This window comes from Rosa chinensis, chromosome 5 (assembly GCF_002994745.2).
Source record: "Rosa chinensis cultivar Old Blush chromosome 5, RchiOBHm-V2, whole genome shotgun sequence".
NCBI lineage: Eukaryota > Viridiplantae > Streptophyta > Magnoliopsida > Rosales > Rosaceae > Rosa > Rosa chinensis.
The window spans coordinates 2,195,154-2,223,125 of NC_037092.1; the positions used below are offsets into that span (position 1 = coordinate 2,195,154).

The following is a 27,972-nucleotide window of genomic DNA, read 5'->3' on the forward strand; positions in this document are numbered from 1 at the left end:
GGTTGACGTCGCAAAGTGATGATCATAAATGAAACATTTGAATTCACACATCGCTAAGCATTCAACATTTTCCATAGAAACCACACTACCAAGCAGAAATATTAGAGAAGGCTTTGTTGAATTGTTAAAAACTTAGTGATACACGATTACATCCGAAATAGTACTTCTCAGAGAAAACAGAGAAAAATATCTCAACCAGTATCATAATATTATTATAGGTCTCTAGAGTTGAACGCATAAAAAGCTCAACTATAACCCACTTGCTGCTGCTGTTGCTGCTGTGACTGCTGGTAATTGCCATATCCAGCAGGATACCCTCCATAGTACATGTCCATAATAGCCAGCATTCCATTGGTTTGGATCTGCCTGAGCCTGAAAAAATCACCAGATACACATCAGTTGGGGTCAGTGTTGACTGCAAATTTCATTAAGTTCTTATGTTTAAAAAAGAAAAAAAAAAAAAAAAAACGTTTAAGTTATTGTGTTAAAGCAAAGCACCTGCTGCTTGTTTGAAGGACTGTGACCCCAAGAAAGTCGGATATTTTGTCCACCAATCTGAGAATTGTTTAATCCTTGCAAAGCCTCTTCAGCACGGCTCCTAAAGTATTATAAAACAAAAAACAAAAGAATAGTCAGATTGTCTGATATTCAAACCCAAAACATATATATGAAAGAGACAAATCAGTGGCATGATCATGAGACCAAAAGAAATAGAGTTGAAGCCAATCAGCCTACCTGTCTGCGAACTGAACAAACCCACATCGCTTGCCTGCTGGTATCTTAACATGAACTAGCTCACCATACTGGCTAAAAACTGTTCTCAAATGATCATCAGTAACGTTGGCATCCAGATTTCCAACAAATATCTGCAGCAAAAATCATTGAAGTCACAAAATGTTGCTGAAAGAGAAGTTTCTGAAATAAAGTAAATGAAGTACCCACAGTTGTATTATTGGGATCGGTCTCATTCTTTGCAATCTGGAGAACTCTGATATGAAGCTGCATGTGGAAAAGTAAATTTCAAATAACAAACTGATAGCCGAGGATGCTACCATATTAAGAAAACTAACAAAAAGTTCAATATCCTATGGGGTGCCAAGCAGTACTCATACATATGTTATGCTACTCGAACATACAAGGGAACATAGTACACTACACTAGAACAACTTGATATTGCTTCAACCTAATCCTCACAGTACGGCTGAGGAGTACTTGAGGAGCATTAGTGTTTAAGGAACCGGAGATGCATCACGCATGTATGTGGCTATGTGCCAAAAAATAACATGCAGGACAAAGCTGTCAGAGCTAACTAGAATTACTTAACAATAAGATTCTGCATGGGCTTAGTGAACAAATATTGGGTCCTCAAGATCCAGTCTAACCCAGTTTAAATAACTCAATTAAACCTAGTGCAATAGTAGTACAAGGAAAAAATGTTTGAGAAATGAAGACCAGCCTACTGGTACAGTTCCTGGCAATTGCTTGAAACATGCACTCCAAACAGTATCCATTCTCGTGGACATGAGGCAATGCACAAATAGTCAATAACAGCATGGAGCTATAACAGGAGAATTTTTGGTCACCTTACTACAATGACAACAGGAGAATTTCTCTAGCAATATACCGGTCAATCTAAGGTGGAACCATAACAGACCATGGTGTAACTTCACAAGAAAGTTCAACCAACTAAAAAATCCATAATGTAGCATAGCAAATGCCACATGAGAATAAAGGCCAATACATTAAATGTGAAACTGACCTAAGTGAGGCCACGCACTAAAGGGCAACACTTTCAACTGTAATCAGTGGCACGCCCTTAGATGGCAGAGCCTCTTGACCCCCTGCTTTGAGACAACAGGAGTTCTATAAGTTCTCAAATTTTTAATATCATTTACCTTGCTTAGATTGTCTAGAAAACTTCAGAAAATAAATGTCTTGAAAATTAATTATCATCTTTAGCTGAAAGGATGCAGCCTGAGCTAACTAAAAAATGATGACAAGAAAAGGAACACGCAACACTACCATGGCTAACTAGAAGTGCACACCGGGGAAAAAAGAAAAAGAAAAGAAAAAAGAAGCAAGTCGTAGAGGAAGAAGCAGCAAATAAGAAATTGGTACTTTGCAGACAACCACAGCAAAAAAGCTTTGAATACCAGATTAATAATCGAGCCTGAGATCAGGATCTACAACACATATAACATCTCTAGCCAGCAGGAGTCCTGTGATCCTCTAAAAGAAACTATCCTCATCTTCACTTAACTTGGAATTGTCCACTTTAGCATTTGACCGAAAGGGGCAGTCATCACCCCAGTGTTTACCCATACCCCCACAAATGATACAATATTTGACCATTTCAATAGACCAGTGCTCAACACCATCATCATCATCATCGACATTCTTTTTACAGGGGCAGCAACATTCATGACAACCCATTCCCATTCCCTTTGATTTGTCTGGGCAATCCCAGCATTTGTGACCGACATGGCCACCACAGATCTCACAATACTGAAGAAACTTTCCTTGGGTATGAGTTGGAGAGCCTCCAGCAGACTTCGCTTCTTCTGCGGACTTCGCTTCTTCTGCTGACTTCACTTCTTCTGATTTGCTACTGATTTGCAATTCCATTGCTATACCCAAAAAAAAAAAAAAAAAGGTGGTTATGATAATTACAAAATGCAACAGATGATGAGTACATCGACCACATGATACTGATAATACCGGATAATGTCACAAGAAAGAAAGAGCAAATATGAATCTTTGATGAAAGACAGCAAATAGAAAAGCCAACTGCTAACCTATGAACGCATCAGAAAACACATTAGCTGCTTCATACTATTCTATGTTGGCTATATATGCATCATGCATAAACCAAACTGAGTAGGCTAGAGAAGAAATTGATGAAACAAAAATTGACATCAATTAATATTCAACAGATATTATTCTATGTTGCACTACTCAATTTATCTACTGGAAACAACGGGAAACAGAAAAGAACACAGCATTACCAACCAATTTTAATTTCTACAAAACAATACAATTCAGCTATAGCTTATTGATTCTAAAAGCAATCCAATTCAATCATAGCTTAATTATTCTACAAAAAGTCCAATTCAATTATAGGATTGATCGTTTCCTCAGGGATTTCGTAACCTACCAACAATTTCAGAAATTGTTCGTATTATCACAAACCCTAGAACATAAATCAAAGGCATACCAGTATTGTTGACCTCTCCCAGTTGTGGATCATCAAGCTTCGGACGCTTCTCCTGGCCGAGATCTTGTCGCTTCTCCGGCAAGCTGACGACGGTGCTCATGGCGCCTGCGTCTGTCTAGGTTTAAAGGCGATCTGAAAATTCTAGAGCTTCTCTATCGGCACGTAGGGCTGCACGCAGATTGGATTGGATCGGTTTTGACTCCAAACCGTCTCTATGCCAAAGTAAGCGGTTTAGACATTTTAGACAACCAGTCATCGAAAAAAATAAACTTAATCTGATCCAATCCAATCTATTTAAAGATGGTTTGGTTCAGTCGGTAAGGCGGTTTTAACCTATATAGCATTAACGTTTTGTTTACGAAAAACTCATAGTAAAATACTAAAACTCAATCCCAATAATAAAAATTTAATAATCAAAATCCAAAACTAATATTCAAAAAACAAAATCCAAAATAGTTTCAAAATTTTGTCGAAAAAAAAGTAGTTTCAAAATAATTCACTTATTTGGGTTTTAAGCCTTTGGGTCTAGAATTCAATATGGCAGTATATCATTTTGAGACTCAAAATTATAATTGGAGATTTAGAACTTATTTATAAAAAACTACCCACAAATATATATATATATATATATTATGTATATAATTTTAAATTTTTTTCCTATTATTTTTAAAGGGGCCGTGACCACTTACACAATTTTAGACTAAAAAATGCCCACTTGCTCCACTAATAGTTTTTTACTCCCATTTACCCAATTTAACATTCATTGACAGTATTACCCTCGTTTTACTTAATAAATTCCATTCATCTCTCTCTCTCTCTCTCTCTCTCTCTCTCTCTCTCTCTCTCTCTCAGACTCACTCTCTCAACTGGATCTCGCCGGCCCTCCCTCCTTCGTTTTCTTCTCCCACCGCCGATCAGGTCCTCTCAATCTTCTTCTTCTTCTGCACCTGCCACCGCAATGTCGACCAAGCCAACCACCTCCGCCTCTGTGGCTACCGCCCCGACCCGCTCAACCTCAGCAGCGTCATCCATGCTTTCTGCGACTGCAACTGCCTCGAAGAAGCCCACAACCGATTTGGCCACTCCTTGACTCAGATCTACAACTCAGGTCATCGGCGAATCAGACCGCTGCAATCCCTTTCTCTGACGCTGCTCGTCTCTCATCCTTTGATAAATTCCATTTCTCTTTCTTTCTCTCAGAGATCGGAGCCCAGCCATGTCCGACGAAGAGCGCCATTTCGAGCTCAGCCATTTCCTTTTAATTTTGTGACGGATTGGATAGTGAAGAGAGAAGAGGAGCAGGAGGAAGAAGCAGAAGAAGAAGGCATGGGGTGCATGACGTGGAGAAGACGAAGGCGGTCCAGCCAGAATCGGGCTGGAGGAGCGTGGGTGTCCACAAGGGAAGTGTGGGTGGCCGGAGAAAAAAAAAATTTCCCTGATTTCGATGGTTTTTTTTTTTTTCCTGATTTCGATGGTTTTTTTGTTTCTGATTTGATGGGAAGAGCTCCGAGAATGGGGAAGGAAAAAAAAGTGAACGTGTACAACTAAACATATAAATTCCATTGATCAATTGTGTCTATAGAGTATTCATTTGGGTTTTGAGAGTTTACGAAATTCACTTGAGGGCAATAATATGATTATTAGAGGGTAATAATATGAGTATTGGGGGCATTAATATGTTTATTGGGATGCAATAATATGATTACTGGGGGACAATAATATGATTACTGGGGGGCAATAATATGCATATAAATTGATCAATTGTGCCTGTAGGGTATTCATTTTGGTTTTGGGAGTTTATACAATTCACTGGACGACAATAATATGATTACTGGGGGACAATAATATGATTACTGGGGGGCAATAATATGGTTACTGGATATTATTAGGGACCGGTCGCCGGATTCCGGTCACCATTCGCCGGATTCCGGTCACCGGTCGCCGGCGCCCTGCCACTGGTCACTGGAGGCCGGCAAGGTGGAGGATGACTTCTCCCTCTAAGTGAAAAAGAAGGAGAGGGCAAAAAAGTCTCAAAAAAAAGTAAAAAAGAATTAATTGGGTAAAGGGGAAATAATCCCTTAGAGTGTTTTGGGTAAATGGGGTTTAAAAACAGTTGGTGGAGCAAGTGGGCAATTTTTAGCCTAAAATCGGGTAAATGATCATTTCCCCTATTTAATACATACCGGTCGGTTCGGGTTTTGCAGTTTAAGTAAAATAAAAACCAAACCAAGCCAATTCATAAACGGATTGGTTCGGTATTGAACCGGCTTTCATATTTTGACGCTAAAAAATTTTAACCAAACCATATTTACCGGTCGAAACCGACCGGTTTGGCCGGTTTGTATTGTGTTTTGCACACCCCTATCGGCACGAAATCGAAATGTTGACGATAATGGAAGTTTGGGCGTTTATAAAGGAAACCGGTTTTGGAATTGGTTTGGGTCAGATTTTTTGAGTCATTGGGCCTAGGAAGAAAAATCTTCGATATTGGGCTGCCTTTGAGTCCCTGCCCACTCGTTCCTACATGGACGTTTATGACTATATAAATTGAAAAGTTTTGGGCCAAAAATGTAAAATGTGATCAAGACTGCTGTTTGTAACCCCCCATCCATCACAACTTCCGTGAACACTCAACAATAACTGCATTTTGCAATGAAAATTTATGAATTTCATTCATTTTGCAAGTTTTACATAAATGCAATTTATGATGCTCACTGTGGTTATTAAAAGACTTTTAAATATTGAAAATCTAAACTTAAATGAGTATTAATGAGAAATGACTAAGGCTGGCCTCGGGTCGGTGTTGCCATTTCCGGTATAAGAACCGAGACTGAAACCGATTACTATTCCTCGGTTCGGGTTTGAGAGTTTCCAGTTTTAGAACCGAGATGAAACCGAACCGACCATACTCCAGTCGGTTCCTCGGTTTGTCGGGTTCATTTTCCTGATTTCTAGAATACCAAAACTAAGCTAGTTCTCAGTTTCTGATCTGCTTTCTATTTCTGGTGCGGTATGCAAAAATCAACACAGTACGAGCCCAAGCCTTCAGTTTCCTAGCAACACAAACTTACAAAAGCTGAAAGTGAAAAGTAGCAAACTATGGTAGAAGGCATGAAAATAGAACTGCCGGAAACAGCAAAGCACAAGGAATGATCGATCTGAGGCATAAAGGTAAAGTAGATCTGGAGAAAGATGGGTTGGGTAGAGAGAAACCAACAGAAAAACAAACAAACCTGAAGGAAAAACAAAGGAAAGGGAAAACAGAGGCAAGAAGCCTCAGATCTACGCCAGAACCTAGGCAAAATCGCGCCACCGACTCTCAAGGTGTTTGAGAGAAAACCTGGGGCGAAGTAATTCTGGGAATTTTAGGTTCTTAAACCAACACATACTATCTCCCACTTTTTGTCTTTTTGTTTTTTTTTTCTCCCACTCTCAATTGAGAAGAATTCCCATGTGCATGCTACAGTTGCTGTCTGCCGCTCCCACTCTTAAAAAATCAAACTGCTCACCCAGTACTATCTCTAACAGCCTTTAAAACATGGGAATTGTTTAAGTTTAGATATAATTGAGAGCAGCACGTGTATAAACATAAGAGAATCGATTCCTCGGTTTTTTTGCTTTTCCATAACTGAGAACCGACACCGAATTGACTTGTCTTCATTCGGTTCTGTTCAGAACAGAAACTGGATATTTAAGTATAAGAACCGCACCGAACCGCACCGAACTAGCCGGTTCGGTTCGGTTTTCCTGCTTTTCAGTTAAAAAATCCCAGCCCTAGAAATGACTGACTTACCACGCAAACCTCGTTGTTTGCAAACGATTGTTTTCTAATTTTTGTTTTTTTTGAATTAGTCAATCATTCTACTGAGTTTTCTATCCAATGATGTTGTCCTTAGGAATGGTTAAAATGGGTAGTATCCTCGAAAATTCATTTTCTTTGATTTAGTGGATTTGCGACCGGTCGGTCCAAGACTTTTGGTGTTTGCTTCTTCATGAGGCAGAGACAGAACGATCTATAACATGACTCGGTTGAAAATTTCAATTCATCTTTGAACCCAACAAATCTCTAAGTATATCCAGCAATATTTTATTATCCTATTTTAACGGTAATTAATAAACTAAAAACAAAATTACTTCCCTACCTATATGGTTTACCAAGAGCCTTTGCAATTTAATCCATAAGTGTACTTGGATCATATAGTTTCAAATTCCAGAAATATTCTCAAATCATGGGATTTACGATTTGATGATTTTAAATTCCATTAATTGTGAATTCAATTGTTTGGCTTTCATAGAGCGAAATTTTTAAAATGATAAGAATTATGAATTCTGTTGTTTGGACTAACTTTTGTTAATCAAATTCTAAAAAATAAACAAAGTGGACAAAAAAAAAAGGGCTTTTTACCATTAACTACAATGGGCTATACTTTCTTCCCACCATCACTACCTACAGTCCCACAAGAGTGGTTAGTTCTTTATCTCTTCTGCTCTGCAATCTGTAGAAAGTATTTTACCTCGTATGCTAATCCTCATGATTTATTGTCACGTTCCAGTTTTGGACTACGTTTATCATCTATTTATTTAGTGAAAATTGAAGTACCGAGTGTATTTTTTACCTTAGTGGAGTTAGTGATGCATATATGGAACTGCCTAAAAGCAAAAATTGCATGGACAATTTGTGAAAGTATTTTTTTTTAATTACTCTGGGTTTTATGATGTTCTGTTGTGGTGCTTCTACTTTTAAGGGCCATTGCCATATGGCTGGTTTTACTAGATTTTGTTGAATTTACAAAAATATCGTAAAATTTCTAGCCATACTACTCGATGAAACATGAGCTTTAGCCATTATTTAATGACTTGAGAGTTCTTAAAATAAATGGCCATGGCCATGGCCTATGGATGTATCCATATTTTGTTTTATAATCACTTATTTTTTCTTTCTTAAATTTACTTTGTAAAAATTAATTACAATTTTGGGCTAATTTTTTAAGAACAATAAAAATTATTCAAGAAAACATGATGTTGGAATGTTAGATATTGTTATTACTTATCGGGAGACAATTATTGGAGGTAAAATATGATGGAAAGTTTCACATGAATAGTGTTGGGGGAAAGAGTGAATTGCTTTTGGAGGAAAAATAAGATAGTAAGGATGGAAATGTGTATATCCACATCAGATGAGCTTATGATAGTCATTTGAGTGGTTAATTAGAGTGAAATATCTGATTTTCCCCTGCACTTAACGGAAGGATAACGAAATATAGACGGAAGCACCTTATTGATGTGGTTTTGGAAGTTTCAGGTACCTATTTGATCACTTTGAAATTCCAAGTATCATTTTGTCGAGTCTGAAAAAGTTCAGACCTATGATAAAAACCCTTTGTTTTAAAACTATGTTTTTCATTGTTGATTCTACAAACATGAGTAGCTAAATTACTACAACAGAATCCTGAGATACATTCCTAAGCTAAACCACAACTCTGGTAAAATATTGCACACGTTATGGATTCAATGTATCTAAAACCCCGAAAAGGGAATAATCCTATTGGATTACATATTAATACTCCGAATCCTGACTAAGGATAGGTTGGGCCTACATATGGCCATAATCAAGGCTTGTGGTATTCGAGTAAATCTCGAATAGCCTAAGTAAGGAAAAAGAATCATTTTCTAGCTCCTTTACTTGAAAGACAAGTAATCTGACTAGGGTTCGGATTACTGAAAGACCATCTTCCCCGACATATAATCTTCTATATTGCTGTGACTGTGGAGCGTATACACATGGTGAAAATCCATGTCCCCACAGTTACAAATATTAGTGTCTATTAGTTCAATAGATTTGTGAATTTTCTTTTCTGAAATAAAATCTAAAATTTTATTGATTAATTGCGATGATTACAATTGTACGTTGTGGCATCCAAGACTAAAGCTGGAGCTTGAGCAAACCATTCAAAATGACCTTCATTGTCAAAAGCATGACTAACTACCCTATGAGCCACATAGTTTGCAGAACGAGGAGCGTGAACAAAAGAAATCTCTCGAAAAGTCCTTACACCTGCCTTTACATCCTTTATTATAGCATTATAACTTGACATGTGAGGCAAATTCGAATTCACTGCTTGAATTGCAGCTAAACATTCACTTTTAATAACCACCTTATCAATCTTCAGAACTTGGTATAATAGAGTCCTTGTTATTTTCAAACACGGGATAGTGTAACAGAAGCTAGATAAGAATGTCCAATCTCATCCAATCCCACGTCCCTATTTTGAACCGATTCGATACATCACATTGCACAGTGCAATTAGTCTCAACTATGTAGCATCTTGGAAATTTTTCACTATAGGGTTTGAATCGTGCGAAAGAATACCAGTCTCCAAAAAAATTCTCACTGCCAAACACACATCTGTCCAACTATATCCCAGTATTTAAAAAAAGAAGAAAAAAAAAATACATACCATCTGGTTTTGAACTCTTTGAAGGATGCATCTCGAAAAACGTTTTCTAATCTCCTCATCAGTAGGTGTAACTCAAAAACTCATTCCTGCCAATACTTCCTGAATAGTCGCATCGTCCACCCCTTCCGCTCTATATGTATACTAGATCATAATACTCAGCAAAATCTCCTTTATTAATTGAGCACACCACTGCCCTTTACCATTTTGTAATCCCGTAGGTTTGTGATTTGTGATTATCAACCAAGATTCCAATTGGATAATTTTCATTTCATTTTGGGCCCAAGCACAGGAAAGAAAAGAAACAAAATATTACATAAAGTACTGACTTTTTGAGCTATCAAGCACTGATGTAAACGTACAACACAGTGACACACAATCTGCCTGTAAAGAATGGTAAAGAAAAATAAAAACGACGGTCTTCATCAAACAGCACAAAGTTGATGTTAATCCTACTTAATAGTCGGAGCTTGAGATCAGGATCTACAACACATATAACATCTCTAGCCAGCAGGAGTCCTGTGATCCTCTAAAACGCAACATAATCATCATCACTTATCTCGGAATTATCCACTTTAGCTTCAGACCAATAGGGGCAGTCATCACCCCAGTGCCTACCCATAGACCCACAAACGATACAATATTTGACCATTTCAATAGAGCGGTGCTCACCATCATCATCATCTTCATGCTCATTCTTTTTACAGGGGCCATAACAAAGACGACAACCCATTCCCATTCCCTTTGATTTGTCAGGGCAATCCCAGGATTGGTGACCGACATGGCCATAACAGATCTCACAATAAGGATTAATGTCTCGACGGGTATGAGTTGAAAAGCCTCCCGCAGACTTAACTTCTCCTGCGGACTTCGCTTCTTCTGATTTGCTACGTATTTGCAATTCCATTGCTATACCAAAAAAATAAACAAGGCGGTTATGATAATTACAAAATGCAACAGATAAGTACATAGACCACATGATACTGATAATACCAGATAATGTCACAAGAAAGAAAGAGCCAAAATGAATCTTTGACGAAAGACAGCAAATAGAAGAGCCAACTGCTAACGTATGAATTCATCGGAAAATACATCAGTTGCTTCATACTAATCTATGTTGGCTATATATGCATCATGCATAAACCAAACTGCGTTGGCAAGAGAGAAGGAATTGATGAAACAAAAATTGACATCAATATTCTACAAATATTATTCTATGTTGCACTAATTAATTTTTCTTGCTACACAAACTTGAATACAAGCCTTTGGTATTCTACAGATATAAAAACTCATATATGAATATTTATTAAGCCATCCGATTTACCATCTATTTTTTTTGTCATTCAACTGCGGGAAACAGAAAGGAATACAGAATTACAGAGTTACCAACCAATTTTAAATTTCTACAAAACAATACATTTCAATTATAGATTATTGATTCTACAAACAATCCAATTCAGTAATAGCTTAATTATTCTACAAACAAACGAATTCACTTATAGGTAATAGCTTAATTATTCTACAAACAAACGAATTCACTTATAGGATGAGTTTTCAGCCTTATTGTTTCGTCAGGGATTTCATAACCAAACAATTTCAGAAACTGTTCATATTATCACAAACCCTTGAACGTAAATCAAAGCATACCAGTATCGTCGAGCTCTCTCGGTTGTGGATCACCAAGCTTCGGACGCTTCTCCGGCGGTTCCTCCGGGATGTGAGCCTGGCCGAGATATTGTCGCTTCTCCGGCAACTTGATGACGGTGCTCATGGCGCCTACGTCTGCTTAGGTTTTTTTTTGCCTATAAGAAATCAGTTTGTTTTCGGCTTATTCGCCTGTTTAGAAAAATCTCGAATATTGGGCCGGATTTGAGTCCCTACTATCTAATTATGCGGAAGATGGAGAAAGCCATAGGGATCTACTAGACAATGCTGAATCCCTCGATTTTTAGCTAATATTAAAAATGACACAAATTAAAAAGTATGAACTGAGCTCTTCATCATAATAATAATAATAAAGTACGAATTGAGGTACTGAAATGATAGATTTGCAATGTGAGATGCCAAAGTATCGATTGACCTAAATTATTCGTGATGTTTACTCAACTATGATTATTTATGACTAAATTATTCTTAATTCAACCGAATTTTTACAGATATGCTTCACATATAAACTTAATTTTAGAGGAATGGCTTATCAATAAGCAAGATTGACATTTTTAAAATTCCAATGAAACAAGCAGAGCCCTAGGGTTATCTGAGCAGAGGATGGCGGCGGCGTGGTAGTCTTCACCGGCGAGCCTGCGTCGTTGGTCTTGCGTGGCAGATCTCAGGGTCTGTTTTGGTGGTGGTCGAGGTTTTTGAAAGGACCGCTTGTTCTAGGATCTTGGCCTTGGTGCTGTGAATCGAGGCGGATCAGTCATAGGTTCGTCGGACTGGTACCGCCGTGCCTAAGTTTTGAGTGAAGGGCTAACTCGGCGGCGTTGGATGACTGCTGGCGCGTTAGCAGATCGGATTCTCATCTAGTCAGGGTGCAGTCGAGGTCGAGGCGCTCGACAATCGGAGTTGGAGGTCTACCGATCGGTAGACACTGGTGTGGTAGTGCAGTGATGCTTCTGAGAATGGCTGTCTGGGGTGGACGACCCCCAGACAGGGCGGAGACGGCAGCGGCGACATGATGCTCAAGCCAGCATCTTTGCTTGGGTTCGGGCCTCTAGGACTGGACCTGGATCAAATGGGTCTAATCTCTCTTGGGCCTGTTTCAGTAGGTATGAGCAGTGGGATTGGGTCATTGGGCCGCTCAAACTTGGGTCAGTTGAGTCTGCTACAGTTGCTTTGAACAAGAAGAGCAAGACCAACCTGTTGCCGAGGTTGTTGACTCTCGAAGAGGCTAAGGATGGTGCTGGCTCCAACCCTAAGGGGGAGGAGCTAGTATTTTCCTAAATCTCTGCTATTAGACATCTGGATCCAAGCCTTTTAAAGTTGGAGTAATCTATATGAGTTATTTTAAGATGTTTCTAGTTATTATTTGTACCACAAGTGCATGCTGGCAGATTAGACTAGATGAATGATTTTTCCTTGGAATAGCGAGGTTGTTCTTGCTTGTTTAGGCTTGCTTTCTAGCGAGCGTCCCTTTAAACTTTAATGAGTTTAGTATTGGCTTAGATAAGTTTATCTGGTTTTACCGGATTTCTTATGTAAGTTCTGTTAGACTCTGGCCTGTTTTCATGGCTTTGATATCTAATAACATCAAATCCTATTAAAAAAAAAAAAAAAAAAAAACTTAATTTTAGAACAATATAGACATAATTACACTGTCAATTTCACATGCAATTCCTTAGAATTAATTAATGAGCATAAAAATACATCTTTTAATAGAAGTGCCCCTCGACCGATTACATTAGATAACTATTAATGGTCGACCATAGTATAACTGTATAAGTATAATTTTTTCTAAATGCATTTCAGACCCTTGAATTAGTTCAAGTGATGAAGGAGTGGAAAATTTGGTTATGAGTAGCTGAATATGGAATACTTTGTTATATTTACGAGTAGCCCCCGAAACAATAATGAATAGCACTGCTCCGGGATCTGTCATGTTTGTGGTGTGCCGGGTAACACTGGGATGAATACTGCCCCTACCTTCGTAAAGAACCACCAGTTAACTTAAGAGTTCACTGATGAACATTTCTAGTAACATAGAACTCGTAAGAACTTGCTCATAGTTTTCAAGTGATGATTATTACACGGCTAAGGGCCTTATATGAGAAACTTAAAGTCAATTCATCTAATGTTAGTATTATATACTTTTTGATGGTTCCTCCTTTGTAACGGGCCATGAGTGAGACTTAATTATCTTGTTGATTATAGATGCATGCTGCTGTAGCTATTCTACTTGGATCAGAATTTTTTATTCCTTTTGTGTAAGAAAAAAATTTCAAGCAGATTAATTAACACCAGTAATTCAAGTATTTTTGGAAAAAAAAGAAAGAAAAAGGGACATACCATCTGATCCTAGACTCTTTCAAGGATGCATCTTGAAAGCGTTTTTTTAATCTCCTGATCAGTGTAAGAGATTAGCAACGCCTTATTCATACATGGTGTAACTCTACAACTCATTCCTGCCAATACTTCCTGAATAGCTGCTTCGTCCGTCCCTTAGGCTCTATATGTTTTATACTCTTATGCTCTACGTTTTATTTATACATTGTCACAGGTTGAGCACACCACTGGCCCTTCTCCAATCTATAATCCCGTAGCTTTGTGATTTGTGATTATCTAACTAGTCAAATAAGATTCTTTCCAATTGGATAATTTTCATTTCATTTTAGGCCCAAGCACTGGAAAGAAAAGAAACAAAATTTTACATAAAACTCTGACTTCTTGAGCTATTGAGCACTGATGTAAACAACACACAATCTGTTCGTAAAGAAAGGTAAAGAAAAACAAAAACATCCGGTCTTCGATCACCAAACAGCACAAAGTTCATGTTAATCCTACTTAATAAAGTAGAAAATAATACTTCAATTCAGGGTTAATTCGATGATTCTATTCATCCCACAATGAGGGTATATAAACAAGTACAAATGAGTAGTCTAACTCTAATAGGAAACAATTTTTCCATAATTATAGGATATCATAATTAAATAAAATCCTAATTATATACAGATTTACAGCGATTCTACACTCCCCCTCAAGTTGGTGCATAGATCTCTATCATGCCCAACTTGTCGACTGAGCTGTCAAATACCTTTCTGGACACTCCTTTGGTAAGAACATCAGCTAATTGCTCATCTGAGTTTACAAATGGAAAGCGAATAACCTTTCGAGAACTCCATGGAATTTGGAGATAATCTTCCTCACGAAATCTGAAATAAAAGTCGAAAGTTTCCTGGGAGCCTTGGGGTGCCGGAGGTTGCAGATAATCTCGCAAATACTACGTACTCCTGCCTCTTTGTGTTTGTGTGAATTAAGTCGGAAAGAGAGAAAGTTTGAAAGATTACAGAGGTTGGTTTATGTCGTATTGGAAAGCGATCCCTTAAACCGGCGAAAAAAAAAAGAAAAGGATCCCTCACTAGAAGGGTCCTACATACATACATACATATTTTTTGTTAGGGTTAATTACATATAAATGCATCTTTGAATGTTTTTTTAGTCATAAGGCCACTAACTAGTTTTTTCCCTCATAAGGCCATTAGATTAAAAAAGTTGTTATATTTTGGATATTAAAAACTAATACATTTACATAAATGCCACTAGAGTACAAAATCAATAGTCATTCTCTCTCCTCTCCGGCGAGGTCTTTAGTCAACTCCAGCGGGTTTTTGGCCAACTTCCAGTCAACTCTGACGACCATAAAAGCTACTGTCATTAACACCAAAAGCTACTGTAGCTAGCAACAAAAGCTATTCCGATGAAATTTCCGGCAACCTTCGGTGAGGTCACAAAAGCTACTATCAATAACAACAAAAGCTACTATCACTAGCAACAAAAGCTACTCTGATGAGATTTCCGGCAACCTCCGGCGAGTCTACAAAAACTACTATCACCAACAACAAAACCTACTGCTTACCAAAAAACCTATGCTCTTCAAAACGAAAAGCTACTATCCCTACCAACAAAAGCTACTGTCACCAATACTAAAAGCTACTCTCACCAGAAACAAATGCTACTCTCACCAACACCAAAAGCTGCTTTCACCAACACCAAAAGCTAGTCTCACCAACAACAAAAGTTTTGTCACTAACACCAACGAGCTACTCTCACTAATATTAGAGAGTTACTCTTGTATCTAAAACTACTCTCACCATCAACAAAATCTACTCTTACCAACGCGAAAAACTACTATCACCACTGCAAAAACTACTTTCACCACCGAAAAAAACTACTCTCACCAACGTTAAAAACTACTATCACCACCACAAAAAGCTACAATCATCACCGGCCACCAGAAAACTTTGGTGGCCTTATGACTAATTTAAGTTTCAAACTGACAGTTGTGTATAATTTTCCATTTTAGTTAATAAGACTATCCAATTAGGAGTTGGAAACTGAATCAAACTACGAATTTCTTGCTTATTATTTCCCCTTTTAGACAGTATTCTATCAATTTAATAAGATATCAATCTTTCGTGTTTAACTGTAACTGAAAAAAACAAATCTTTCATGTTTAATTTCCCATATTGGTTTTCCTCTCCTCGTACGTTGAGGATAAATTATTTAAGATTACTCGTTATATTTTGCTTTCCTTTAAGGATTAGTTTTTCCCTTTTGGACATTATCTTATCAATAATTAGACTACTCATCTAAAAATAATAATAATAATACATAATTAATAAGACTCGGAATCGATCTGGCAATTAATAACAAGGAATATTTTTTATTTTCCTTCCAGAATTCTCAATTTTTAAGTGCTCTATATAACAAAGCAGTGAGCACCACCTTAAACCGTACAATTCTCTCTACCGTGTTTGTACAAGGTCAATCTTTCACGCTTCGTCTTCCTCCTTCTTGTTATTGACCTTGGGGATTTCAGAATTCAATAAACTCTAAATACTTTCTTGTTTGCTAGAGGATTCTAGTGAGATTGGGGAGAGCCTAAACCCTAAACCCACATCTATACCTTGTTCAACTCCCAATCATCTCCTTCCTCTTTAGCCGTCATAGCCATAATGCTCCGGAAACTCGGATGTGGTGGGAGGTCAAGCACTGAGTCGTCGTTGTCGTCATCTGGCCCAAAGAAGGAGCTGTTGATGCGCGCACTAGTTGCTACAAGTGAAGGTGGCGAAGATGAGGTGCTCCAAGTACAACTTGTGCCCAGACCAGTACCTAAAGCAAAAGAGGTACTGATCAAAGTAGCCTATGCCGGGGTCAACCGAGCGGACGTGGAAGAGACCAACCTCGGTGAGCCAACTCTTAACGAACTTGAGAAGGCCGGACTTAAAGGAAAATATATGGGAGTAGAATGTTCAGGAACAGTATGTGCTCATGGGGAGATGTCCAAAAAAGACAAGCAAACCTGGAAAATAGACACTAAGGTATGTAATCAATTTTTTAGGGTTTGTTTGATTATATTTTGTAGGTATTATAGTCTCTATCTTCCCTGCTTAAATTAAGATTATCTTAGTTAATTATTTGTCTAAATATATAGGTGTGTGCGATTCTTGTCGGTGGTGCCTATGCGGAGTACGTCGCTGCTCCAATAGGACACCTTCTGAAATTCACAACGAAGATTCCTGTCGAGCTAGCTGCTGCTATTCCACAAGATGCTTGCACCGTCTGGTCGGAATTGTTTATGAAGAAAAGGCTATACGAGGGGTCTGCACCGGAGGAGGAGGGAGAGGGGAGTCGGCTATCTTCCGGAGAAACAGTTTTGGTAACTTGCTATTCTAGTATAATTAATGTTTCTCCAGTATGAAATTTGATATATATTGATGATAACAACTTACTACGAGAACTGGAAGGCACTAACAACTAACAAGGATACAATGACACACTCCTAACAAGAAGTATGCTATCTGTTCTAGTCCTAAACTGAATTGATCTTAATGCCTTGAGAACTTGGACACCGGTGTATGACTTGTCGACATTGGAAATTATACTTGTTCTCACCATGAAATTCTTCTAAGTCAATTTCAGTACATAAACTAGTTAATTATATATATATATATATATATATATATATATATATATATATATATATATATATATATCTTGTTTTATCAGCCTTGGGACAACATAAGTTGGAGAACTGACGCCTAGGAGTAATTCTTTTCTCCAGGATTTGGATTCTTGGAAATAGTAGAGGGCCTCAAATTCAATTGACTCTCTAGGAAATTCATCATTTTCTGGATCTTCTTCACTGAAGTAATCATAAACTTGGGTTGCAATTTGAATGCTGATCTAATACATCTCATTTATTTTAACACTCCAAATGATTTGGTTTTCAAGGCTCTTTCTTTGACTATAAGGCTCACTGGGTAAAAACCTTGCAATTTGAAGTTCTGAAAATCCTACTGATTGATTTGAAAACAGTCCATTTTTCCTTGAATATTTTCTTTGCATGGTTTATCACCAATTTAGGAAGCTTCGATCATAGTCAAGATTAGTAGAGTATATCCTTTTCACTGAAACCATGAGTTCTAAAGAACACAACCACAATCTGGTGCATCACTCTCAAGCACAAATGAGGTCTTTAATAAGAAGTACTTGGGCGAAGCTAGTACTTGAATACTCCAAGGATTTTGACAGCTCCAATGCGTTGGGCCTAAGTTTACAGTCAAGGCTAGTTAGTACCATGAGGGTAATTTGAAAAGCTATCAGAAGCTATTGGAAGTGCTTGAAGCATTGGGCTTTCCCTTTCTCTTTGATGTTGGTGGAGTGGCAGTGGATGCGGGTTGGACTTCATTTTGACTGATACTATATATGTTTAGGTTGTTTTATTAAACTTTTGCTGATAGAACAGACTCTAGGTAATAAATAAATTGTTTAAAGTCAACTACTTCATTTGTTTTTCTTTTGCACTGGTCCATAGCTTTCATACATGCATCTCCTGATTGTTTAAGTTCAGATTCATGAAGGCTGCAGCGGAATTGGCATATTTGCGATTCAGATGGCTAAGTACCAGGGAGCAACTGCATTTGCAACAGCAGGTACTAACGCAAAGATAGCTGAATGTAGACGTCTTGGAGCTGACCTATGCATCAACTATAACAAAAATGACTTTGTTGAAGTGATAAAGGACCGGACTAAAGGCCAAGGTTTGTCTCATCACCCACTGATTAATAACTTAAATATGATAATTTTACCTTGTACCATTAATTTTAGTCATTGTTGTTTGTGCAATGGCAGGCGTTGATGTCATATTGGATTGTGTTGGGTGCAATGGTTTGCATAGAAACCTTGAATGCTTGAAGAAAGGTGGGAGACTTGTTCATATTTGTGACAATGGCCGTTGGATGAAAAAAATCGATGCTTATACAGAACTTTCAAATTACAAACTCATTGATGGTACGTAGTCTGGAATTCTATGGTATCACATCTTTATGGTTTGGTGGACTTGGCATGGTTTTCTCATTCAAGTTTTCCCATTGTATTATTTTTCTTCTCTTTTTCTCTTATGCAAGTTGTGGATTATATTCGTTACTTTATCATGCAATTGGATATGTAGCCGAATAATTTGCTTGAGTTGTACATGTTGCTATGTGGATTTATAAGTGGTACAAATTTCTTAATTGAGTTGTCTAATTTAGGAGGATTAAGGTCTTGGGGTTTGTAGTTATGTTTAGGGCGTTGGTCTGTAGATTGCGCTATTAGCAGTTTGAACTAATGAAGTAATTAAGGAAATAATCAAGGACGAATAATGCATCAATTTGAGTCGTATTGCAGAGTTTACCCATTGAAGTGCATTGTTTATTGACTTGGAGTTGTGTTAACTACTTGTTTATTGACGAAGTGGTGTTAGCTCAGTGGTTAGAGCACCCACTACCTAGCTAAAATCGAGATCATGGGTTCGAGTCACCATGGGGGTAGGAGTGAAATCCTTTGATCCACTTTGAATAAAGAGAAAAAAAAAAAAAAAAACTACTTGATTTTGCATATCTTCTGTTGTCACTAAATAATATTGAAATCTGTATGCATGTCAGACCAGAAGAAAGTACTATTTATATGATGCCTAAGTTTCTTTAGTAGAAATATAGTGAATGAAGCCTCATTTTATTACATCAACAAGAGCATCTGTTTGCCTCCAGTATCAAGTAGTGGTGTACATGAAAAACAAAAAAACAAAATGCAGCAAGTTTAGATTAGCAAATTTTGAAAACAGAAAAAGTGCTCGAGTTATATATTTATATAGCTATGTTGGCTTAAAGACCATACTAGCTTCTTAAATTTGAGTTGTCTGCTCTAGGAGAATAAGGTTTCTAAGATGCTTTTGTCTAAGATGTCAACTGTTTCTAAGTTGCATTTGCTTTCTCTGTTCCTTTTGATTTTTGTGATTGCAGTATTCATTGTTGGTGTTTGTTTAGTACATTAGTTATACCACGTGTGTTAACAAGTGAAGTGGAGATGGGAGAACTTGTGGTTATTGAAGAATCTAGTTTCTGGTTAAGTAGTGATATACATGAAGAAAACTAAAATGCTGCAAGTAATTGTTGAGAATATATATATCCCACATGGGAAAAATGGGACCTTGCCTATGAGTTTATAAGGGTTTGGGCCACTCCATCCATTGTCAATTGGTTTTGGATGTGAACCCCAAATTACTTTATCATGGTATCAGAGCGGGTAACCCACGTGTGCATGTCTAAAGGCCACACGGGCTCCACGTCACCCAAAAATTGTCCACGTGTATGGCTTGAAAATTCGCCACACGTGCGGGGGCGTGTTGAGAATATATATATCCCACATGGGAAAAATGGGACCTTGCCTATGGGTTTATAAGGGTTTGGGCCACTCCATCCATTGTCAATTGGTTTTGGATGTGAACCCCAAATTACTTTATCAGTAATTAGTAAGTTTTGTAATAGAAGAAGTTGCTCGGGTTGTACATGTAGCTATGTGGATTCAAATGTGGCATTTAAGTTGTCAGGTTTCGAGGAATTAGGTGTTGTGGTTTTGTAGCTATGTTTGGGGAGGTTGGTACTTAGATTGTGTTATAGCGGCTTGAACTACTGAAATAATTAAAAATCTACTTAAGGAATTAGCATGCATGAATTTTTGTCATCTTGCAAAGTTTTCACGTTTGAAATGCATGGTTTATTGCATTTCAAAACTTGCCTTGAATTTGAGTTATATTGCAAAGTTTTCCCATTAAAATGTATTGTTTATTGACTTTCAGTTGTGTTGGCTACTTGATTTGGCATATCTTCTGTTGTCACCTGAACTAATATAGAACATCTGTTTGCGAGAATGATTTGCTGAGATCAGTAGAAAATACTAATTATATTGTGGCTCGGTTTTTATAGTAGCTATGATTTTGAACGAGGCCTAGCTCATTTTATTACATTAAGTCATTACCGAATTGAATCTGTTTGCATCAACTACAAGCCCATATCTGAAAGTGATGCCCATATCTGAAAGTGATCTGATCTATGGGAAATTCACCAGTAGACTTCAACAGTTCCTACATTGCATTTTCTGAAGTTTTCTTTCCATTTATCTGTTTTTCAGAATATCACAAGTATAGAATTGTATTGCTGCTAATATATAGAGTATTGTCTTCTGTTAAAAATTATCATCTTGTGTCTTTTGCATGCTACCAGTACTGTCAGTTCACAAAGAGTTGTTGATGTGGTGTTTGTGCATGCAGTGGCTTCCTTGTTATACAGAACTCCAGAGATGAAGACCGTCATTGTTAAGGAAGTTCAGGAGAAAGTGATGCCTGCAATTGAGAATGGCGACGTGAAACTTGTGATTCACAACCAGGTTTTTACATTCGAAGAAGCAGCCGAGGCGCACAAACTCAAGAAAAGCAATCTAATCGGAAAAATATTGCTTCACCCTTGATGAACCAAATTAAACTTCAATATTTTGTTATCCAGTTGTTAGCTTAGTAGTATTAACAAGAACTCTTTAAATACAGTCCTAGCTGTTGATTACCTATATGAAGATATGATCTGATGATATAAGAATTAGGAATTGGACATGGTACGTTTTACATGAAATGATGTTTTCTTAATTAGTAAGGTCATTTACTGGCACTTTAATCTAAAGAGTTCCGATTAGGAGTTGCATGTCTGTGTCTATAATTGCGCATATGTTCATAGACAGTAGCCTCATATGTGTAATGATTAGTGAATATTGAAGGCCCTTCAATAGTCAACAATTTTTTTGGTTTATTTTTTCTAATTCATGTTTATGTGCTTCTTCTAGACAGTTTTTAGAAAATTTATATCTCAGTAATGCCTGTAACCCCAAATTGATGCTTAACTTTTAAAGTATATAGCACCGCGAGAGAAACCCCAAATTGATGCTTAACTTTTAAAGTATATAGCACCGCGAGAGAGACCCAACATCTCCAAACGTTCCTGTCCGGCGGCAGCCATGGGCAGTGCCGGCTTCACCGCGTTGTCCAGGTTTGCTGGCTGTCGGACGGGTGCTTTCATAACCAAACAGTTTCAATAACTGTTCATATCATCAGATGTCACAAACCCTAGACAATAAATCAAAAGCATGCATACCTGTTTCGTCGAGCTCTCCCGGTTGTGGAGCGTCAAACTTCGCACACTTTGCCGGCGGTTGCTCCGAGTTCTGAACCTGGCCGATATCTGGTCGCTTCTCCGGCAAGTTGACGAAGTTGCTCATGGAGGCTGCGTCTGCTTAGAAGTTCGTGCCTTTAATTAATTAAGAAATCAGTTTTTGCTTTTACGCGTCATGTTCATCTCCGGTTAGGAATCGGTTTGGGCCAAATGTTGATTAGTCACAATAATAAGTACAATGAGACATTGAGTGTGTTTGGATGAGGGAAAAAATGATAGAATTTAATTGAAAGTGAGGATTTCATAATTCCTAAAAATCAATTTCTTTGTTTGACATTACAAGATTGGTAATTTTAAATTTCTCTGTGGAAAAAAACGAGAGAATTCATTATTTAAATTCATCACTTCAATTTCCACCAAAATAGGTGTCATTTTACGAATTCATTTGCAGAATTCAATTTTTATTTCAAAAACAAGACTTTTTTCTATTTTATCTTTTTATTTGTTTTAAACTTTCTTAATTTATTACACATTTCAAATCCTAAATAGATGCAACCAAACAATAGAAATTGCAATTAATAGAATTTTAGATAGATGGAGTTAAAGATTCCATCATTTATAAATTTCTACGGATTTTATAATTTTCTCAACCAAACGCACTTTCTACAACTATTTTCCAAAAAATGCAACCACCGAATCTATGGAAGCCTAGTCCGAAAAGAAAATAATGCTCCACGACTTTCTTAAGTTGCCTCCTATTGCACCGGATGATGAACGTGCTTATTTTGAAGGTTCACATCCGCCCTAGCTCTAGAGAAGATCATTGAACTTACATGTACCAACCCTTCATCTTATAGGACACAAAAATGCAAATGTGTTAGCATATAGCCTCAGTTTAAGACTTCTTGGCTTTTAGTTGGGCAGAACATAATCCCTACTTCCCAAAATTCTGAAGTTAACGCGGGTGGTGGTAAACTTTTAATTGCTTTGGATGGTGCCAATCATTCCATCCGCTTTGCCACCTTGAGATATATATATATATATATTCCGAGATTGTTCGTTGTGTTATATCCTCGAGAGATGGGGGAAAATTGTTCTTTCCTTGTTCGATTACTCGGTTATGTACCCATTATAAGATCCTTCGTGCCAAACTTGGTACGTGGTTTGATGGTATTGCTATTCTTGATGACCATGCCATCAGGCGGAGTGACAAGCGATGCAGTATTGCTATTCTTGGTCCGTATCGTCACATGTTGGGGTCTCTAGTGAACCCCATCCCTTACCACAAGCTGCTACTACTTCCCAAACTATGCCTCGTCCCTCTAACCCTCTCCCACCATTCTCTTGTGATATTTCTCAACTTGATCCAAACTAGGTGGGATTTGTTAATGCCACTATTTAGGATTACTACACTCGCACAACTACCTATATTGATGCTTGCTTCAGGACTCTTCGTGATGAGTTGGTGCTTCACATATCTAACTTCGGGGTTCCTTCGACCACTTCTCATGGTGGAGATGATCACAACATGTATATTGATGGAGAGGACCATGGAGGTTACAATGAACAGAGTCAGTTGGTTGATGATGAGGTCAGGAGCCCGAACCTTGAACTTAATCAAACTCCTGTATTTGGTGCACATGCACCAAGTTCTATCATGCTGGGAGGTGAGACTGTGTGCAAGGATCCTCAAATTCAACCTGATGATGTAGATTCTGAAAAGAGTGCATTGGTTCAGGATGTGATAAAGAACATCGATCTCGAACTCAACCTATTTGCAGAACCTACATTCGCTGCTCGTGATCCAACCAGTATAGAAGAAGAGCCTGCGCCAAAGCCAAGCGAGGTGTTCGGGGGAGAGACTGTTGCATCTGAAGGATCCATTCCTTCAGGAATGATTGAACCTCATATCTCTAGTTCTTCTGGTACTGTTAGACACTATGGCATGTGATATTGGAGATGCCATTCCACCTAAACAATCTTAGATCAGCTCCCTAGCACCAGGCAATCTGGTTGGGCCTTTTTGCATTTTGGTCTCAATTTGTGCTTGTGCTTTAGGATGATGTTAAGTTGTTTGATAGTTATCACTCTAGTTTGTTTTGGAAAGCTAACGTGCAGACAATTAAGAAGTTTGTTCACTTTGTTGTATTTTGCTTTTACCAAATCTTGGTTTGCCTACCGTAGTGTTGAGTACCAATGCAGGTTAACTATACCGTACGTTTGGATAATGAAAATCTATTACAGCAGACAGCACAAATTTATATAGTTCCTAGGTAAGGCATATATTGGTGCTACCCGCCAGTCCCTTCTCTAAGAAGATGAAGGTCGACGTCGCAAAGTGATGATCATAAATGAAACATTTGAATTCACACATCGCTAAGCATTCAACATTTTCCATAGAAACCACACGCTACCAAGCAGAAATATTAGGGAAGGCTTTGTTGAATTGTTAAAAACTTAGTGATACAAGATTACATCCGAAATAGTACTTCTCAGAGAAAACAGAGAAAAATATCTCAACCAGTATCATAATATTATTATAGGTCTCTAGAGTTGAACGCATAAAAAGCTCAACACTACACTCAACTATAACCCACTTGCTGCTGCTGTTGCTGCTGTGACTGCTGGTAATTGCCATATCCAGCAGGATACCCTCCATAGTACATGTTAGGGTCTTGGGATACTTGGGCATATCCATATCCCTCGGGGGTTGGTGCATATCCATAATAGCCAGTATTCCATTGGTTAGGATCTGCCTGAGCCTGAAAAAACCATCAGATACACATCAGTTGGGGACAGTGTCGTCTGCAAATTTCATTAAGTTCATATGTTTTTTTTTAAAGAAAAAACGTTTAAGTTAATATGTTAAAGCAAAGCACCTGCTGCTTGTTTGAAGGACTGCGGCCCCAAGAAAGTCGGATATTCTGTCCACCAATCTGAGAATTGTTTAATCCTTGCAAAGCCTCTTCAGCACGGCTCCTAAAGTATTATAAACCAAAAAACAAAAGAATAGTCAGATTTGAATCCCAAAACATATGAAAGAGGCAAATCAGTGGCATGATCATGAGACCAAAAGAAATAGAGTTGAAGCCAATCAGCCTACCTGTCTGCGAACTGAACAAACCCACATCGCTTGCCTGCTGGTATCTTAACATGAACTAGCTCACCATACTGGCTAAAAACTGTTCTCAAATGATCATCGGTAACGTTAGCATCCAGATTTCCAACAAATATCTGCAGCAAAAATCATTGAAGTCAGAAAATGTTGCTGAAAGGGAAGTTTCCAAAAGAAGTAAATGAAGTACCCACAGTTGTATTATTGGGATCGGTCTCATTCTTTGCACCTGGAGAACTCTGATATGAAGCTGCATGTAGAAAAGTAAATTTCAAATAACAAACTGATAGCCGCGGATGCTACCATATTGACAAAACTAACAAAAAGTTCAATATCCTATGGGGTGCCGAGCAGTACTCAAACATATGTTATGCTATAGTGCACAACTTACTCGAACATACAAGGGAACATAGTACACTACATTAGAACAACTTGATATTGCTTCAGCCTAATCCTCACAGTACTGCTGAGGAGTACTTGAGGAGCATTAGTGTTTAAGGAACCGGAGATGCATCATGCATGTATGTGGATATGTGCCAAAAAATAACATGCAGGACAAAGCTGTCAGAGCCAACTAGAATTACTTAACAACATGATTCTGCATGGACTTAGTGAACAAATATTGGGTCCTCAAGATCCTGTCTAACCCAGTTTAAATAACTCAATTAAACCTAGTGCAATAATAGTACAAAGAAAAAATGTTTGAGAAATGAAGACCAGCCTACTAGTACAGTTCCTGGCAATTGCTTGAAAAATGCACTCCAAACAGTATCCATTCTCGTGGACATGAGGCAATGCACAAATAGTCAATAACAGCATGAAGCCGTGCGTAAGGAAAAAAGCTTTATTTTTGTCACCTTACTACAATGACAACAGGAGAATTTCTCTAGCAATATGCCAGTCAATCTAAGGTGGAACCACAACAGACCACGGTGTAACTTCACAAGAAAGTTCAACCAACTAGAAAATCCATAATGTAGCATAGCAAATGCCACATGAGAATAAAGGCCAATACATAAATGTGAAACTGACCTAAGTGAGGCCACGCACTTAAGGGCAACATTTTCAGCTGTAATCAGTGGCACGCCCTTAGATGGCAGAGCCTCTTGACCCCCTGCTTTGAGACAACAGGAGTTCTATAAGTTCTCAAATTTTTAATATCATTTACCTTGCCCAGATTTTCTAAAAAACTTAAGATAATAAATGTCTTGGAAATTAATTATCATCTTTTGCTGAAAGGATGCAGCCTGAGCTAACTAAAAAATGATGACAAGAAAAGGAATACGCAACACTACCATGACTAACTAGAAGTGCACAATGGGGAAAAAAGAAAAAGAAAAAAAGAAGCAAGTCATAGAGGAAGAAGCAACACACAAGAAGTTGGTACTTTGTGGACAACCACAGCAAAAAAGCTTCGAATACCAGAACTATAGCAAACATACCTTTCGAATATTGCTGATTACCCCCAGCATTTTTGTTTGCAGCTGGCCCAATTCGCATGGGCCGTGAAGAGCAAACAACTCCATTCATCTCGGTCATTGCACGCAACTGTTCACTCTCATCTCCAAACTTAACAAACCCATATCCCTTGGTGCGGCCGGTAAGTCTGTCAATAACAACCTTGGCTCCCTTGCATGATGGATAGCGAGCCTTAAATATCTCTTGTAGCATATAATCTGTCACATCCACAGCCAAGTCGCCCACAAATATTGTATAATCAGGCGTATCATCAGAACGCTTCTCCCCTGCAGATGCCCAGTTCAATCTGAAAGGCTGGCCCCCATTTGGCATAGGGGTACCATTGTACGTCTGAAGCACTCTTTCTGCAGCAGCTCGATTAACAAACTCAATAAACCCATAGCCCTCTGATTGAGTAGTTTGCTTATTCCGGATGACTTTCACACTAACAACCTGAAAGCACATCAGACAAACACTTAACTAACTAACAAGTTTTAAATATAATACCAGATGTAATACTTACATACATTAAAACAACACGAAAAAAAATTACAATTACTAAACACTCTTAGAGCCTTAGAGAAATTTTTGAATGCTGGTCTCAATTATTCCACAATCGCGATGAAAAGTAAGTTTTCCAATTAAAAATAACCTACACCGTTCATTATCTACTGCAGACACAAAATAAAAACAGCAATTCAAACACGACTCTAATGTCCCTGCAGTTCACTACATTTTACTCTACTGTATATCTTCAAATCTTTTGGCCTAAAGTCGTCACCAATTCATTATCATCCCAGCCAAATAAAAACAGCAATTCAAACACGAATCTTATCTTCAAATGTTTCAGCCCAAGTCATCACCAATTCATTGTCATCCCAACCACACAATCAACCCCACAAATACTTCGAAACATCAATAAAGTCAAAAACCCAGCTCATATAGCAAATTACAAACACCAATACCAACCCAACGAAACAAAAATATTACAGCTTTAGGTTTAGGTTTAAATCACAAGGCAAAACCACCACAGATCTAAACAGATAAGTAAAGATTGCATCTTTGACCAGTAATAACAAAATTAATCACAAAATTAAACAAAAGGGAGCAAAGAAAAAAAAAATTTCAAACCTCGCCGGTGTTGGCGAAGATGCTGAAAAGATAGGTCTCTTCCATCCAGTACTGCAAGTCGCCGATCCAGAGCGTGCGGACCTCGTCGGCGCTGGTGGGCTGCGACGGCTGCGGCTGCGGCGGGGCCACGTGCGACTGCGGGGCCCACATCGGCTGGGCCTGGACGGCGGGAGGCGGAGGCGGCATCATCATGTAGGGCTGGGCGGCGGGCGGCTGCTGGCCGTACTGCTGGGCCGGCTGCTGGCCCATTTGCGACGGAGCCAGACCGGAGCCGGGTTGCATCATGATGACGACGAATCTAGGGTTAGAGAGAGAGAGAGGAGAGAGAAGGAAACCCTAACCGCGGAGGAAAGGAGAGAGAAGATAGAATGTGGCGAGTGAGAGACAGATTTAAAGGGACTC

The 27,972-nt window shown here is 38.2% G+C and overlaps 4 protein-coding genes across 6 annotated transcripts; 1 reads left to right on the plus strand and 3 right to left on the minus strand.

Annotated features, from left to right (window-relative positions):
* Positions 1 to 100: 100 nt before the first annotated feature.
* On the minus strand, positions 101 to 27,944 carry LOC112164960 (polyadenylate-binding protein RBP45B). 3 transcript variants are annotated; one of them, XM_040506451.1, is made up of 6 exons: positions 27,571 to 27,944; positions 26,424 to 26,892; positions 25,176 to 25,231; positions 736 to 866; positions 499 to 598; positions 101 to 372 (listed from the first exon to the last, which is right to left on the minus strand). In XM_040506451.1, exons 1-6 carry the CDS (start codon positions 27,853 to 27,855, stop codon positions 250 to 252), a joined length of 1,164 nt encoding a protein of 387 aa, XP_040362385.1. In that variant the 5' UTR covers positions 27,856 to 27,944; the 3' UTR covers positions 101 to 249. The 3 variants fall into 3 exon arrangements, with proteins under 3 accessions (XP_040362385.1, XP_024157098.1, XP_024157097.1); XM_024301330.2 differs by lacking the exons at positions 101 to 372; positions 499 to 598; positions 736 to 866 and adding exons at positions 411 to 442; positions 24,722 to 24,845; positions 24,970 to 25,100 and having other exon boundaries at positions 27,571 to 27,939; XM_024301329.2 differs by lacking the exons at positions 101 to 372; positions 499 to 598; positions 736 to 866 and adding exons at positions 24,278 to 24,628; positions 24,746 to 24,845; positions 24,970 to 25,100 and having other exon boundaries at positions 27,571 to 27,939.
* LOC121049386 lies at positions 1,577 to 3,393 on the minus strand. Its single transcript, XM_040506453.1, has 2 exons — positions 3,215 to 3,393; positions 1,577 to 2,627 (listed from the first exon to the last, which is right to left on the minus strand). The coding sequence occupies exons 1-2, from the start codon at positions 3,312 to 3,314 to the stop codon at positions 2,230 to 2,232; spliced, it is 498 nt and encodes a 165-aa protein (XP_040362387.1). The 5' UTR covers positions 3,315 to 3,393; the 3' UTR covers positions 1,577 to 2,229.
* Positions 9,922 to 11,621, minus strand: LOC121049385. The gene is made up of 2 exons (XM_040506452.1): positions 11,317 to 11,621; positions 9,922 to 10,578 (listed from the first exon to the last, which is right to left on the minus strand). Exons 1-2 carry the CDS (start codon positions 11,438 to 11,440, stop codon positions 10,199 to 10,201), a joined length of 504 nt encoding a protein of 167 aa, XP_040362386.1. The 5' UTR covers positions 11,441 to 11,621; the 3' UTR covers positions 9,922 to 10,198.
* Positions 16,341 to 21,174, plus strand: LOC112164961 (quinone oxidoreductase PIG3). The gene is made up of 5 exons (XM_024301331.2): positions 16,341 to 16,706; positions 16,820 to 17,044; positions 18,239 to 18,428; positions 18,520 to 18,678; positions 20,978 to 21,174. The coding sequence occupies exons 1-5, from the start codon at positions 16,341 to 16,343 to the stop codon at positions 21,172 to 21,174; spliced, it is 1,137 nt and encodes a 378-aa protein (XP_024157099.1).
* Positions 27,945 to 27,972: the final 28 nt, after the last annotated feature.

What these genes read in the sequence shown, in the direction of transcription:
- LOC121049386 (XM_040506453.1), bottom strand. Translation starts at nt 3,314, where the DNA reads ATGAGCACCGTCGTCAGCTTGCCGGAGAAGCGACAAGATCTCGGCCAG. An exon ending in GGGAGAGGTCAACAATACTG is followed by an intron (nt 2,628 to 3,214) that starts GTATGCCTTTGA and finishes TTTTGGGTATAG; the next exon opens with CAATGGAATTGCAAATCAGT.
- LOC121049385 (XM_040506452.1), bottom strand. Translation starts at nt 11,440, where the DNA reads ATGAGCACCGTCATCAAGTTGCCGGAGAAGCGACAATATCTCGGCCAG. An exon ending in GAGAGAGCTCGACGATACTG is followed by an intron (nt 10,579 to 11,316) that starts GTATGCTTTGAT and finishes TTTTTGGTATAG; the next exon opens with CAATGGAATTGCAAATACGT.
- LOC112164961 (XM_024301331.2), top strand. Translation starts at nt 16,341, where the DNA reads ATGCTCCGGAAACTCGGATGTGGTGGGAGGTCAAGCACTGAGTCGTCG. An exon ending in CTTCCGGAGAAACAGTTTTG is followed by an intron (nt 17,045 to 18,238) that starts GTAACTTGCTAT and finishes GTTTAAGTTCAG; the next exon opens with ATTCATGAAGGCTGCAGCGG. An exon ending in GGACCGGACTAAAGGCCAAG is followed by an intron (nt 18,429 to 18,519) that starts GTTTGTCTCATC and finishes GTGCAATGGCAG; the next exon opens with GCGTTGATGTCATATTGGAT.
- LOC112164960 (XM_024301329.2), bottom strand. Translation starts at nt 27,855, where the DNA reads ATGATGCAACCCGGCTCCGGTCTGGCTCCGTCGCAAATGGGCCAGCAG. An exon ending in TCTTCGCCAACACCGGCGAG is followed by an intron (nt 26,893 to 27,570) that starts GTTTGAAATTTT and finishes ATGTGCTTTCAG; the next exon opens with GTTGTTAGTGTGAAAGTCAT. An exon ending in TTTGTTCAGTTCGCAGACAG is followed by an intron (nt 24,846 to 24,969) that starts GTAGGCTGATTG and finishes ATAATACTTTAG; the next exon opens with GAGCCGTGCTGAAGAGGCTT.